The 16,043-nt window shown below is 39.3% G+C and overlaps 1 protein-coding gene across 1 annotated transcript in view; it reads right to left on the bottom strand.

Moving 5' to 3' along the window:
- UST (uronyl 2-sulfotransferase) overlaps positions 1-16,043 on the bottom strand; it is a 281,324-nt gene that overhangs the window by 146,075 nt on the left and 119,206 nt on the right. Inside the window, exon 2 of the mRNA XM_081294806.1 lies at positions 15,385-15,428. Coding sequence (XP_081150932.1) covers positions 15,385-15,428 — 44 coding nt within the window. The remainder of the gene's footprint in view (positions 1-15,384; positions 15,429-16,043) is intronic.

Below are 16,043 nucleotides of genomic sequence, written 5' to 3'. Positions count from 1 at the left end.
CATGTATTCCCCAAGGACAAAATTTGGCCATGGTGGCAGGGAATAGCATTCTCAAAGGGCAGTCCAAAGGCTTTTAAAGTTTTTTTTTTTTCTCCTTGGCTCCCCCACTCCATCTCCTGCTTCAAAATGCTCATTTTTTTTTTCTCTTATGTCCTATACAACTAGTGCCCCAGGTAAATGGGTTCTGATTTCCCTTTATTGGGGCAAAAAAAATGAAAAGCCAAGAGGGGACGTAGATATGGCCCTGGTCCCAGATAGGGTCCAGCTGAATTGACGCTGTGCTGGGGCTCAAGGAGAAAAAACTTCCTTCCCTTCCTGCACCTTCTCACCATGGTGTGGGGGGTGGAGCTCAAGGTCAAGATGAGGGTGTGGGCTAGGGGGAGAAGGTCAGGAATCCCACGCAGCCTGCCTTCTTTTTTTTTTTTTTTTTTAAATATTCTGTGAATTTTATTGTCTCATTTAGCAAATATTTTAAAACATATATTTATTATATACAAGATACACTTCTTTTTTTTTTAATTTTTTTTTTATTGGTTGTTCACAACATTACAAAGCTCTTGACATAACATACTTCATACATTGGACTGAAGTGGGTTATGAACCCCCAATTTTACCCCAAATGCAGATTGCAGAGTCACGTCAGTTACACTTCCACAATTTTACATAATGTCCTATTGGTCATAGGAGCCCTCAGCCCTGAGTTCCATGGAGTCAAGCCAGCTCACCAGAGCAGATCACCCTGGGGTTCATTTGCAGGGTGTCCACTCAGGGACCTGGGAAGAAAGAGAGGCCAGCACTATCGGCAACACAGCCAGTCGCTTCAGCTCCCAAAAGCACTTCTACAAACATGTCTTCATTCCCTCCTTTTCACAAAAATGTGCATGTGATGAATAAAGGGAAATCACAATGGCTCCCTATTATAAAAATGAGGAAAAATGAGAAGTTGGCTTTGCTAGGTCTAAAAACCATAAGGGGCTAGGGACGAAGCTCAGTGGCAAAGCAGTTCCCTAGCATGTGTAAGATCCTAGGTTCAATGCTCAGCATCACACACACATAAAAAAATTAATTAATTAATTAAAAAATAAAAATCAGTGAGAGAGAGCAGAACTTGCTCTAGGATCCTCAAACTTCTATTTCTGAAGTCTTCACATGATTGAGCTTCCTGCTCAGGCACCTGCAAAAGGTGCAGGATTGAAGTCTAAAACTCATTAAAGTGGGTAATCATAACACTGGCAGCCCAGGCAATGAGTTGGAGAAAAACATCAATAATTACTAAACTGTAAATAAAAGTCAATTATTACTGAATAGTTATTTTTATTGAGAAAAAAATAATTTTCATTTTCTACCATATGTGAAATAAATGTGATCTGAGTGGATTTGAGAACATCAAGTCTGAAACACTACACTGTCCCTCCAAACAACCTGTTCTCTTCCTGATCCACTGTGGATATGTCATCCATGAATATAAAAGAACTTTTATGAGGACTGATTTATAGTTTAGGCCTGCCCTGTCATTTTCACAAATGAGGTCCAGCAATTTACTATCCACCATAAGAAGCAGAACATCTTCAATTTGTCTTTGTCTACTTCAGATTTGAGGAACACTGAGTCTCTTTAATTTCAGATCAGATATGTTCAAGGCCTTGATGGAGAGTTCTGTGTTTACCTCAAACATATTCTTTCTGGTTCTAAGGACTTGGATCATTTTTCTAAGCCACTGTCTCTCTCGACAAGAATCATAATCAATTTAGTCTTTCTTTCTACTCTCAAGAGCATTCTAATCAGTTTCTGGATATTCTCCAGCTCAATTACACTTCTTTTGGTATTTGTTGACTAAAACTGCATATAATCTTTCAGACATAGATAAATCACAGCTTGCCTAGGACACAGTTGTAGGCTCTGCTTGAGGACACCCAGTGCCCCTTGGGCTGTAGCATAAAATTGGTGGAAGCCCCTAGGTGCCAGCTTAGTTGATAGTATTATGGTAGGACTTCGGGGAAAAAAAGATTAATGTCACCTGCAAATTCAAATTCAGAGATTTTTCTCAGCATTTCTTCTTCTAGGCCACCATAAAAATGTTAAGACAAATAAAACATTGATTTTTAAAAAATCTCACTCATAGGTCCTCATTAGCCTTTCCCCTAATTTGTTTCTAAAATAAATCTAAATAAAGATAACTCAGTTCAACACATTTCTAAGTGAAAGATAACAAGCCATAAAGGAAGTATATTCTTTCAAACAATTGCATGCTTTCAGAAAATTAAAACATATTGCATTAGCATGACATAGATTACTATTCCTAAGCTACCAATAAAAATTACACTAAATGATAAAACACTTGTGATAGTATCATTAAAATTAAAAAAAAAGGTACTCACTCATTTGACTACATTTACTGTTTACTATGAGCCAGATGCCCATTCTAAATGTGGGTGACATGATGCTAATTAATACAGACTTTCTAACCAAGGAGTTCATGTTATATAATATTATTCACAATAATGTTATAAAACGTGAGACAAAATTAGATAGGAAGATGTAAAATGAATTTTGTTTGTCAATTGGATCATCTTCTATTAAGAAAAATAATTGAAAATTATTAAATAAAAAGCTCATAAAAGTAACATGGCTATAAAACATGAAAATCAATAGTTTTTCAATACTATAACAATCAACTTAAAATACAGTGGAAAAATATTTCATTCAGAATAGCAACCAAAAAATAATAAAACATCTAGGAAGAATCTTTTGTAAGAAATGTGCAGACTCTATAAGGAACCAAAGAATTCTATAATCAATAACAGTCAGAACAATAACAACAACAAAAAAGATTTTGGAAATTAGAAATATGAGAACTGGGAAGAAATTCAACGGCAGGATTGGGAAACAAAGTTGAGAAACTCTTCCAAATGGTAGAGCACAAAGACCAAGAAAAGAAAAACAAGAAGAACAAAAGTAAGATATATGGACAATTAGTATTGGAGGTTCAATCTGCAAATGACAGGAGGTTCAGAAAAACAGAAAATGAAATTACAGGAGGAGAAGTCATCGATGAAAGAAGTCAAGCAAATTTCCCAGGATATTGGTTTCCAGGATGCAAGATTCTGGACCTGGATTTGTAAATGAAAACTGACACACTCTAGGCACCAAGCTATAAAATTCAGTGTACAAAGAACTTCCATAAAGGCAGATTCAATTTTCATGTAAGGGATTAAGAATTATTAGTCTTCTTAACAGAAATGCGGGGGCTAGAATAAAACTGACCAAGACTTTAACATTCTAAGAGAAAATGACTTTGTGGCAGAGACATTTAATGATCAGGTTACTACTATGCCTCACTTTCTAGCCCTGAGCAATTGGGTTGGGCCTCCTGACCAAGTCTGGCCAACAGACTTCTCATAGAACCAACATACATCATTTCCAGGCTGGAGTAATGAAAATTCTCAGTGTGTCCCTCCACCACCTCTGTGTCCTACCATGGTGGCAGATAGGTTTCCTGCTGAGAGGTTTACATCCCAAGGGGAAACAGCCTGGATCCTGAACTAACTCCTGAGCTTCCCCAGAATCACTGGACCCACAGAGGGTCTTATATAAATAAGAATAAACTCTGATATGTGAAGATATTAAGTTATCATTAAGTGCAAAATGTTAGACTTTGCACTTAATGATAATCGCATCACCTTGCCCTATTCTGATTAATGTACATTTCCAGTCTGAAATTCTACATCCTATCAAAGAATCAAACAAGGATAAAACAGAGACATTTTCAGAAACACAAGACTTCAGAAAACTTGCAGCACATGGAATTTTTCTCAAGAAGACACTGGAGTCTGAGAAAAGAGGAAGATAAGTGTGGAAGGCAGAGTAATGGTCCCCAAGAGAAGTCCTTGTCCTGGTCTAAAGCTTCCAGAAGGAACACAGTCCTGTTGAAACCTTGAGTTTAATCCTGTGAGACCCACTCAGACTTCTGACTTCCATAACTGTAAGATAATAAATCCGTGTGAAGTCACTAAGTTCATGCTAATTTTTGAGCATAACAAAAGGAAACTAATGAGACCTGGTTATGCAGGAAACATGGGAAAACACAGAAGAGAGCAAAGAGAGAGCCCAGGACACAGCTGAGCAGGTGGTAGGGAGAGAAACTAGTCCTGATGGGGGCAGACAACAATCTCCCCAGAGACTCCATCACCTGGGTACCCATACAACACCCAAGGTGTGTGACATACCGAAAGGAGGACATACACAACAAGGAAAGAGGGCAAAGTGGAGATCAGAAATTGGTATGGAAATAAATTTAGGAACAAGACAATTATTTGTTTTGAAGAAAAGGAAAGAAAAGGCTGAACAGGAAAGGAAATAAAATCACAGTGGCCCAGCAGCTACTGTTATTGACCTGTTCTCAATACTAAAAACCCTGGGTACCAATTGAGCCCCAACTGCATACACCTAGGTTAGGAGGATGGGGAACAAGCAGGAAGCCTGGGTGCAGGGGTGAAGGAGCTAGACTTTTAGATTCTGCAGAAACTTGGCAAGGAACCTAAAGTAGCAAAAAATCACAAATGGGCAACATACCCAGGATATTCAGAGATATGAGTTAATACTAAACAATCAGTTAAAAGAGTTAGTAATAGCTTCTGAAGAACAGGAAGTGATGTAGAAGGGTAGTCAAGGGCCACTATTTTTCATAACAAGCCTCTGAGCCATTTGGTTCTTTAAACTCTGCGCCTTATGTACATGCATAGCTTTGATCAGACATAAAAGGATTGGCAAAATATTTGCAACAAATGATACACAAGATTTCAATATTCTTAATGTACAATAAGAACAGACAGGATTTTGGAAAATTGTTCATATTGGTTGTTCCTGCCAGTTGGAACTGTGGGTGATTATTTTTTTTTCCTGCAAATGTATAATTTTCAGGACCTTCCAACTTAAAACAAAAGCGAGTGTGTTTGATTGTTAAAACAAAACAAAAAAGAATCATAAGGTCAAGGAAAAAATAAAACAAACAAGAAAAGAATTAGGTAACTATATTGGAAATTGCTAAAATGATTAATTTACTACAATTTTGAAGACCCTGAGGCAACTGTTATTCTGCTCAAGAATGGTGGCATGGGCTTTTCCTAATTGACTGAAGCAATTTCTTGATTAAATGTACTTTCTAAACACAATGTGCTATTTTAACATTTCAGGGTTTGCTTAAGACTTTGTTTTTTGTTTGTTTGTTTGTTTTTATTTTAAAGCAGCCCAACCCTAACAACCAGGTAAGTCCACAATTGTGACTGGTGCTCTTCTGGCTACTATTCAGAGAACATCTTATCAATGTTAACGGGCCCTTGGGAAGTGAGGCGGGAAAGCTGCTAAAAGAACAATTACATAAACAAACCACACATTTTTAAAACTATACTTTCGTAGAACTTTTTTTTTTTAAATAAAAAAGCAAAGGCATGGGAGACACGCTGTTTAGCAGCCGTAAATGTTTGTTGAAAAAAACATGGATTCATCATGTCCTTCTGGGGAAAGAGCGGACACATTACATGCTCATAAAATTGATAAATTTAGAAGTTCTGTTTCTGAACTTGGATGCAGATCTCCACTGAAAGCTGAACTCTCAGGAGGCAGCTGCGCCAAACACTTCCCCACTAATGGTTTAAGAGGGCGATAAGGGTGAAATCAGGCTGAATCGAGGATACAGGCGATTTAGGGATAAGAAACAGTAACTCTATTATGTAAGGTTGATTTGTTTCTCTTTTGCAGATTATTTTACTTTCTAAGCTACTAATTACCTATCCTGCACAGAATATTGAAGCATAAAGTTCTCTACAGCACACAGTGGGCTTGGAACCTTCCAGAATTATTTTAAAATAAGATACTCAAGTCATTAATTCTCCTATCATTTGCAATGATTAAAAAAAAAAAAAAAAAGAGGGTGGAAGGGACTCCTTCAAGGTCCTGCTCAGCCAAGCAAAACTGATTCCTAAGCCAGCCTCATTCTGTCCTGCTCGTTCTCTCTTTCTCTAAACCTAATATATTTATCATGAATCATTAAACACAAACCTATTATCCAGTGCAATTGATTCTTCCATAAAATAAAATGCAGCTTCATTTTTGTAGGTTTTTTTTTTTAAGCAGGACTTTGGGTACATTCAAGTTTGGACACAGGGAACAATACATGTCTAAGAAAAATAAAATAGCAAGGGACTGGAAAAGGCTATGCTTTTGTGTGTTCAACTAACTCAAATGAATAAAAGGAAGAATCTATAACCAAGAGACCAAAATGTCCTTATAAAAGACTGGCATTTGTACATCAGTGGGCATGCAATTGCTTTTAAAAGTCCAAAGAAATAGAGTTGGGGGGCATGGAGTGTTGGGAGCAAGAATCACTCTAAGTTAGAGCAAACGGAGTTTGCAGAATCTTTAGAAAGTTTTATAAATGAAACCACTATAGTCCCAAAGACCCACTGTCAGGTACATACCATGTACCTCGCGCCATGCCAGGTGTTTTTCAGTTATTCCATTTAAGCCTCACAATCCTCAGAGGGTGAGGGGCTAGGAGCCTTTAAACTTGACAATTCCATTAACTGATTTTCTTTTTTATATTCTTCCGAGGCAGGGTGGGGAGTGCCAGCAAGCACCTCTTTTAGAAATAAAAAAAAATCAAAGCTCAAAGAGGAAGTACTTATTCTAGGTTAACCAGGACAACTATATCACATAGCTAGGTTTGAACTCCGGTCTGATTCTAAAATCCATGCTCCTCAGTTCCTTAGACACCAAGAATGAACATACAAGTCAGAAGGAAGCATCTGGCAAGTTAACACTGTAATGTGTTAAATCTAAGGGGCTGGTACATTGGGCATATCAGGTGTATGCTTTATTAATCTTGCTAATATTTTGTGTTTGGAATGCTTCATAATTTAAAAATAACTACAAAGAATGTTCATAGTTGCTGCCGTAGAAATGAGGAGGTATTATAAACTTCTTGATCAAAAACCCCAGTTTGTTTTTCAGAGAAAATCCCACAATGTGGATCTTTGCCATGGCAGATTCTATTTACAGCAGGATACAGAGGAGCCATGAAACCAGGGGCACCCACTTTTCAGCAGCCATGGCTTCAGGGACAGTTGTCCTACAGGAGGCATGCTGGACAGGGCCCATACTCGACCCAATTCCGCACTAAGATTTATTTGCTTCCTGCAGGTTCTCACAGACAGGAGGAAAACATGGTGGATGGCCACATCTACAGCCTGAAAAAACAGGTTGTGAGGTTTGGGGGATAAAAACAAGAAATTCATTATTCTCTTAAATCTCTGTCATACTCTTCCAAGTAAAAACTGAGGCTGACAGAAGGAGACTCTGTGCACATAAATCCAGTAATCCTGCCTCCCAGGGAAATGGGGATTTGGGGATCCAGAAACCTTTTCCAAGTTAACAGCCCAACAATTTGAAAGTAATCATGCTCTCAATATCTTCTGTAAGTAGTTTACCTGCTGCGAATATAAGATATTTGGGCTCAACTCCTTAGAAATACAGAATGGGATCCCTGGGGCCAGGGGCTGCCTATTTGTTTGTTTTCTTTTGTTTTTTTTTTAAAAGAAAACATTTCAAAACATCTTTCAGCTAATGGGGTTAGGGCTGTCAAGTTTAAAGGAGTTGTTAAAAGGGAAAAAATAAACCAAAACCAAAATCTTTCTTAGGGACATGGGGGTAGTGTTATAAAACATCAGGCTGAGATGATTTCTGTAAAAACAAGGACATCCTTTCCAAAGGGCCACAGACTTAGTGACTGTTTTTCTCTGTTTCCCTCCTAGCCCCCACCCTGTGGCAATGGGACATCAGTCCCCTCAGTAACTTTCTTCTAAATAAATAGACTATCATTGAGGTCCTGGTCAGAGAAAAATATGATGTCACCTCAGATGATTTTTTGTATATAAAATAGCAATTAAAGAGTACAATGAATTTCAAATAGGGAAAAAAAGGAGGGAATGTTGGGGATAACAACATAGCTAAAGATAACAACACACCTTTCTGAGGAAAAGTGAAAAAGGAAGTTGAAGGAAATCTGATTACTAAATGTTGAAAATAGAAAAAAGATGCTCTTAAATTATCCTGATGACAGACTTCTCAGGATAGTTTCAATGTTTATTAAATCCAACCAACCAAATAATGCCAAGTAGGGAGTGACCCTCTGTGCTGTCATAGTAATCAAAGATACTAAACTCAACCCGTTTGCATTTCTTCCTAGGGTTGCCATAACAGAATACCAGAAACCGATAGATTAAAATAATAGAAATTATTCTTGCATTGTTTAGGAGGTCAGAAGTCTGAAATCGCGGTGTACACAGGGTTGGCTACCTCTTCGGGGCTCAGAGGGACAGCATGCCAGACTGCTCCATGCCTCTGGTAGATGCTGGCAAGCAAGTCTTGGTGTCCCTTGGCTTGTGGCATCATGGTATCCTCTGTGTCTATGTCTGTCTCTGTGTCCAATTTCCCTCTCTTATAAAGACACCAGCCTACTGGATTTAGGGTCCACCCTACCCTAGTATAACCTCAACTGCAAAGAACCTCTTTCAAATAAGATTACATACACAGGTTCTGGAGATTCAATATCCTTGGGGCAGGGACAATTTGATCCACACCACCACTCAAAATTGGATTTGTGACTGATCACTCCTATACAATTTTTTGCTGTTCCATCATTATGCAGACATGGTCCCCATTTCCTAGGTCATTATCTTTTCTCTTTTTCCTGTGAAAGCAAAGTGTCGCAAGTTCATATCTCTACTTCTATAGCTCTACAAACCCCGGTTGTAGGGCTCACCCTTTCTCATCCCTTCCTGCTATGATTTAGATATGAGGTGTACCCCCCAAAAGCTCATGTGTGAGATAGTGCAAGAAAACTTAGAGGTGAAATAATTGGGTTATGAGAGCCTTAACCTAATCAATGCATTGACACTCTGATAGAGATTAACTGGGTGGTAACTGTAGGCCAGCAGAGTGTGGCTGGAGGAGCTGGGTCACTGGGATGTGCCTTTGAAGTATATATTTTGTCTGAGGTGAGGAGAGTCTCTCTCTGCTTCCTGGTGCCATGTCCTGAGATGCTTTCCTCCACCACACTCTTCTGCCATGATGATGTACCACACCTTGGACCCAGAGCAATGGAGCTGGCTGTCTGTGGACTGAGACCTCTGAAGCCATGAGCCTCAAAATAAACTTTTCCTACTTTAAAACTATTCTTGCCAGGCCTTTTGGTTACAGCAGCAAGAAAGCTGACTAATAGAACACCTCCACATCAGACTCCTTGACATGGTTAGTTCCTCCTACTCAGCCTCCAGGACTCTCTCCTAGAGAAGAGTCAGGGTGATGTACTGTGTTCAACCTGTGCTCATTCTCACAAAAGCACCCAGCAGCCCGCTTAGGCATTATAAGGTTATAAGTCCATCCTTCCCATTGGGCTCTAAACTCCTTGCAGGCAGTGATTGTGACTTCTATAGTCTTATGCTCCCAGCACTTAACACAGAGCCCAATACAAACTTGGTACATGGTAAACGCTTGACTGAATGAAGCTGTCTGTATAGGCCCATTTAGACCTCAACATGTATCACCATAGAACCCTGTGCTCTCAAAGTCTTTGATTCCATTAAACCTTATGATGCAATTAGATAATATAATAAACTATTAGATGATAGAGGTTACTTTCAACTATTTGTGTATCTTCCTGATCTTTTGGACAAACTAGGTACTCCATGAATTAATACTAAAGGGAAATTAGCTTCCGGGCAATGTGTAACAGGGGCTGAGCCTTACCAAGCAACTATTACTGCTGGTCACTGTTAGACACTATACAATTAATTACCACTGAATTAGTATCAGCACTTTTCACTCAATTGCAGAATGTTTGCTCAGCATTAAACTGTAATGTATTGCTCAGCAATAAATTATATACCCTCTTCTAATGAGCCTATTTTAAAATAGAATTTTGAATACTATCTAGCACATTATGTAGATAAAAAATAGGTCTGATTTTATATATAAAAATTATTTTTACACAAAATTATAAAGGTATAAAATATAACTTAACTTTTAGTATATGATCAGGATCCACTAGATCCAATTTTTAACTCATCAGGTTTTTTGAGCAGTTCTAATTATTTGTATGGATTAATACTCCACTCTACTTTCTTAGTATCTACAAAAAAAGGGAGAGAAAATATACTTTTTTTAAACTAAAGAGAATAAAACTCATCTACCTTGCAATTACCACCCTAAAGTAAAAATCTAAGATCCATTAATGAGATCTTAGTGATTTTAATTTTTCTTAATTTTAACACTGCTATTTCAGAAATAATTACCCGTCCATTATATATCAATTATGCTCAGGTGCTTTAAAAATACTAAAATAATAGAAAAGTGGAAGAATGATGGAATGTCAGGATACTACTATCCAAAACAATGGTTACTGATGATATAAATGTTCTCTTTGTGTTGTCCAAGGACACATATGGAGAATTAGAAATGTGACTAATGCAACTGAGCAGTTGAATTTTTATCTTTTAAATTTTAATTAGTTTGAATATAATTATCCTCATGAGTCTCTACTGTAGTCAATGGCGTAGGCCCACGGGATGGAATCAGTGGTAAAATAAACTGTGACTGTTACATCACCCTTTACATTTCCTATTGCATGAGTCAAGTATTGCATTGTCTTTCCAGAAGATAAAAACAAAGACTGGAGATAGCTTCTTTATGGTTTTATTTTTTCCAGGACCTCATGCATGTGAGGCAAGTGTCCTACCATTAAACTACCCGGCCTGCCTCTTTGTAGTTTTCAACTTATACTAAAGAGAGAATTTGGAATTTTTTATACCTACGTGTAATGACAAAGAGAGGAAAACTGAGGAGGCAGAGGGGTTTCTCAAGCACTAGAAGAATCAGAGGTGAACGCAAAGAGTCAGAGAGTACTCAAGATTCTGCTACTGCTGCACCTGATAGTGAATGCAAAACTTTGCACTGAATCCTGATGACATCTCAAACTCAAGAATCAATGAGTGGACCATATATTCATAAGAACAGAAAGAAAATACAATATTCTTATGTAGTCCATGAATCAAGAGGAAGGACTTCGTCAAATGCTATTTTGTGTACAGAAATGGGGCCTATCCTGTTTTGCTAAATTACATGGAACAGCATTCTGTCATCTGGGATATTTGGAAATCAAAATTTACATTATATGCTGTTTGCAAAATGGAAAAATGCCAAAGGCAGGTATTTATACAAAGGTGATTTAAAAGAAAAAGGTAAAGCACAAATCAACTCATTTTTGAAAGTTAAAAACTGTCTACCGAATTCAAACAGTAAATGCTGTCTTTTTTGCTGGGAAACTGAGGGTTAAGTTTGTGTATGTACTAATCAGTGTACTAGGTTCTTATTTAAAGGTGTAAAACTCCAGAAATACAGTAAAAAATATTATTGTATTTCTACTTAAATTTATCATCTTGAAATGGTTAAAGCGTGGAGACTGGAGCTACTCAGCTCTGGGCTGGAATCCCAAATCCAATCCTTAGTGCATGACCTTCAGCAAATTAGTACCCTCCCTAAGATCCAGTTCCCTCATCTGTAAAATAAGGATTAAAAAATTACTTCCTGTTTTATAGAGAGTAAATTTTGCATGCAAAGTGCTTAGCATAGTGCTTGGCACATAGGAAAAGATATAAATCAGCTATGGATAGTGATTTTATTATCCTCGAGTTGCTTAGACAGCTCTCCTTACATATCAGATTTGGGAGCCTTACATATGTGAAATGATAACCACATCTTATTTATGCCCACTGAACTTCTCATTGCTGATGCCTGCTGCTCCCCCACCAGGTACCCACATTCCAGGTAGAGTGAAGCTAAGGAGGGGAAGACACCAACCTGCTGCTTTGGGGGCTTTTAATCTTTAACTTGACTCTCTTACACCTGGAAAGGGATTTTTCTGATTTCTAGATTGAGGAGGCATTACTTTAATAAATTCAAACCTGCAGAAAACACTATAGCCTTCCAGGGTTTTTTTTTTTTTCTGTAGACATAAACATGTATGCATATAATTTTACAAAAAGTGCTATCATACCATAGTTGCTTTTTCATACCTGAGTGTGTATTCAAGAATATCTTTCTATTTCATTCACTAGAGATCTCCGTGGCCATTCTCACTAGGGCTCCAACCTTAAGCTACACAGTGGTGGTAAAAAGTAGTAGCCAGAGGAAAACATTAACATCCACCTTTCAATAACAGCTTTGCTCAAAACCTGAGGCAAGCTGTGAGGTCCAAATGGATTTCAAAAACAAGTGAAAATCAGAGGTGTTTTGTTTTTTTCCTTATGAAAACACTGGAGAGAATGAGGACCCGGGCCTAGTCCATGCTGTGTGGCACACCCCATTCCCTAAATGGCTATTACTTGTGGAATGTGAAACTTGTGAAATTGAACTTTTAATAAAATGAGAACTTGCAGTAACCTCAGTATATTTTCAGGGTTTTAAACTCTTATTTTATCTAGAGCACAACTCTTTTGAGTCTTGGCATCAAAAAGTTATTTCTGAGTGCTAAACAAATATGAAAAATATAGGTCTGGCGTGGGTCTGACTTTCCCCTGCCAGGATGGGTCCACTCCAGAAGCCAGACATGTGTGAGTCCTTATCCTCTGGATGCCACTGTGTCTCTGGATAAGCCAGTGATCTGCAGATCTAAATAACTAGGACCCCACCCCAGGGGACACTCCAGGGACTTTTATCTGGAAGTCTGACCTCATCATTTTTGAGATTCAATTCCATCCTGCCAGAAGTCAGAACCATGGATAAAGAGATGGTCACATACCAATATTATTCCTACCCAGTTTTACAATCTTATTATGACTTCTGCTTAAAAAGTCAGGAGTGTTTTTGCCACTCCATTTCTAGACAACAAGCAGATGGTTCTAGAGAAAAATCTCTGAAAAACTTCTGCTGGTCTAAAGAGATTATGTCCACAATTTTCAAACTTGGACAAGAGTTTACAAAAATGGCTTTACTCTGAACGTGGTCAAAAAGAATGAGATACCACCTGATTGTTTTTGTGGATCACTGGGAACTTGAGCTGCGGAAGAGGAGTGAGCACACCAAACATCAAATCCAAACACTGGCCATGCTGGCAGAGGGGTGGGCAGGACAGAAGTCCAGCTTTAGCCAGGCCAGCAGGCCTCCTGAAGAGATGGTCCAAGCTGGCCACCAAGAACAAAGTTCCAAAAGGCAAGTTCATATCAAATGGGCCTGAGTTTCTTTCCCGGAAAAACCCTGCTTGACAAGCCTGGAGCCCAAGTAATATCTTGACAAGCCAGTGAAGCAAACAGCTAATCCCCCTCCCTTGACACTGGTCAGGACAGTGAGTAGAGAAGGTGAGCCAGACTCCAGGGAGACAAAGGCAGTTAGTGGTGAGGAAACCCAGCAGGCCATCTGCACCCCCGCCCATCTTCCCTTCCTGGGCTGGTTATTGCCTAAAGAAAATAGTCTTCACTATAAGGATACTTAACAATGGTGAGTCACCATTATATTAATACATAAAACTGTAGGTAATAAGCCATGTCACTCTTTCTGAGTTAATAATAGTGAAGACAACACAGAAAATATCCAGGGAAGTGGTTTTCTCTCTATTCGTGGCCTTTAGGCCAGCAATTCTCAAATGTGGCCCCTTGACCCACAGCATCAGAAATGCCAGTTCTCAGGTCCTGCCCCAGACTGACTCAATCAGAACTCTGGGGGTGGTGCCCAATAATCTGAATTTTAATAAGCCTCCAGGTGATTCTGATACAAGTCAAGTTTGAGAATACTAGCCTAGTGCAAAAAAACCTGGAACAGGAGCCAGGAAAACGAATTCAGATTCCAGCTCTGGATTCCACTGTCCAGTTCAATGAGGTTCAATGAAGAACCATAACATGCCTCTCTGTGTCTTGAGGCTCAAGCCAGGATGTGAGGATGCACATTAGACTTAGACCTTACACTCCTCTATGTTCTTTTGCTCCTGTAGGAGAGGAGCTATTTTTATTGTTGTTGCTTCTTATTTTCATTTCTGGGGTCTCTGGCATCATAAGCACTCAATAAGCATGCAGTAGGTCAAATGGTAGGGCTGTTCATGAATTTGATAAATACTACTGTCCAATTGATCAATAAAGTTAACAACACCCCAGTCACATAAGCACTAGTTACTTCTGATTTACTATTTATTACACGTCAGTGCTGAGTACTCCCCATATATCAGCTCATCTGATCCTTTCTGATATCCTTCGCTGGGTAGTATACTTAGCCCTACTCTGCACTTGAGAATCTGAGGCTCAAAATGTTGAGAATTTCACCCACTGTAATACAGCTAGAAAGTGGCAGAGCCCATGCTGCATTCAGAAATATCTGCTCCCAAAGCCCAGGTTTATAAGTAAAGTGGCTTAAAAGGCCACTGAGATTGGTGGCTCATCGTTTTCTCATCACGAACTTATAACTGCACTTTGTAGGCATCTCCTTCAGTGTTCAAAGACTAGGAAAACCAAGGACTGGTAAACTAGGTGTCACAGGCCAGACACAAAATTCTTAACGTAAGACTGACTGATAAAGGGTTGCCAACGTTTTGTCAAGGGTATTCCCCTGGCCCAAGGACTGATCGACTATTGTCAACATTCCCAACAAGGAAAATAAAAATGATGTCAAAAAAATACAAAGGACAGAAGTTCAGAATAAAAGAGAGTACATTGCATTACATAGATTTTCTCATCCACAATGATTACTTTGTTGTTCTCGTCTTTCAGTAGAATGACATTTGGTTTTCATTGAGCTCAAGAAAATAGAGTGTGGTGGAAAAACTACACTGAAGGACTGTTCTGCTCCTTAAAAGTCAAACAGAACCGCTTATAGGAAGAAACAAAGTGGGCATGCAGGCCAGGCCAGGGCAGCCGTGGGAGGGCACTGGCTGGGCCTTGAACAGAGTATCCTAATCCCAGGCAGGCCAGGGAGAAGGGGACAGAAGTGAGTCTGGCACCAGGCCCAAAGGCGTGGGAGGCAGGGCTGTGAACAACTTCATGGGCCAGCCAGGGCAAATGAGGTGACGGCTAATAGGCGAAGCTGGCTAAGGTCTAAAGCGAGTTGGTGGCTCCAGTGTTTGGGTAGATCCAAGTAAGGGGGTAATGGCTCCCCCTCCGTGTCACATGACTATCTTCATGCTCGTCCCTTTCCTCTGCAGTAGAGGTTGAAGATTTATTTGTCATTCATCATTCACTATTTTCTTGCGAATGCTCCGGGACTAGAGGGCATCTGGTTGGGGTGAATGGGGGTCCAGGAGCTACTAAAATCAGAAGCTCCAAGTACTGACAAAGGAAAAGACCTTACCTTACTAGGAGGTGGTCCATGGTCATCCAAGTAAGTGGAATTTCCTAGAAAATAAAGAAGAAAAATGTTGACGGGTCATTTTTTTTTTTTTGAAAACTCCAAAAGATTAATGCAAAGTCAGTGAAAATAAGCATTTTATATATATTTCTATTCAGACAACAGTGCCAAAGACAAATGGGTAATTCATCCATCAGTTTGGCTGGGCTTTGCTTATGTTATTGACATGGCTCCTGGCTGTCAAGACGTGTAGCCAGCCTTCTGGTCCCTGCTGAGAAGCAGCAACACTTCTGGGCTGCAGAGGCCCGAAGCCCGTGCAGACCCCACCTGCCATCAGAAGCTGTGAATTGAGCTTCATCTCAAAACTCCAGTTTCATTATGATGCTTGGTTAACAGTTTTGGCAGTAACAAATATTCTGCCCACATGGGCGTGCATTCACACAAACTTACACCTGAAGAGGCATGCACCACCATTGTTTCACACCCAATACTTGTTGAGATTCCCTCGGACCACTGGTTCTCAACCTTTAGTGTGCATCAGAATTACCTGCAGGGATTGATAAGACACAGCTGTCTTGGCCCTGTCCCCAAAGTTATGATTCGGTAGTTTTGATAACTTGCATTTCTAACCATCAGTCAAGTGATGTAGGTGTCCCTGATCC

This window comes from Spermophilus citellus (assembly GCF_964194105.1).
Source record: "Spermophilus citellus genome assembly, chromosome: 5".
In the NCBI taxonomy this organism is placed as follows: Eukaryota; Metazoa; Chordata; class Mammalia; order Rodentia; family Sciuridae; genus Spermophilus; species Spermophilus citellus.
This window is presented reverse-complemented; position numbering and strand designations above follow the sequence as displayed.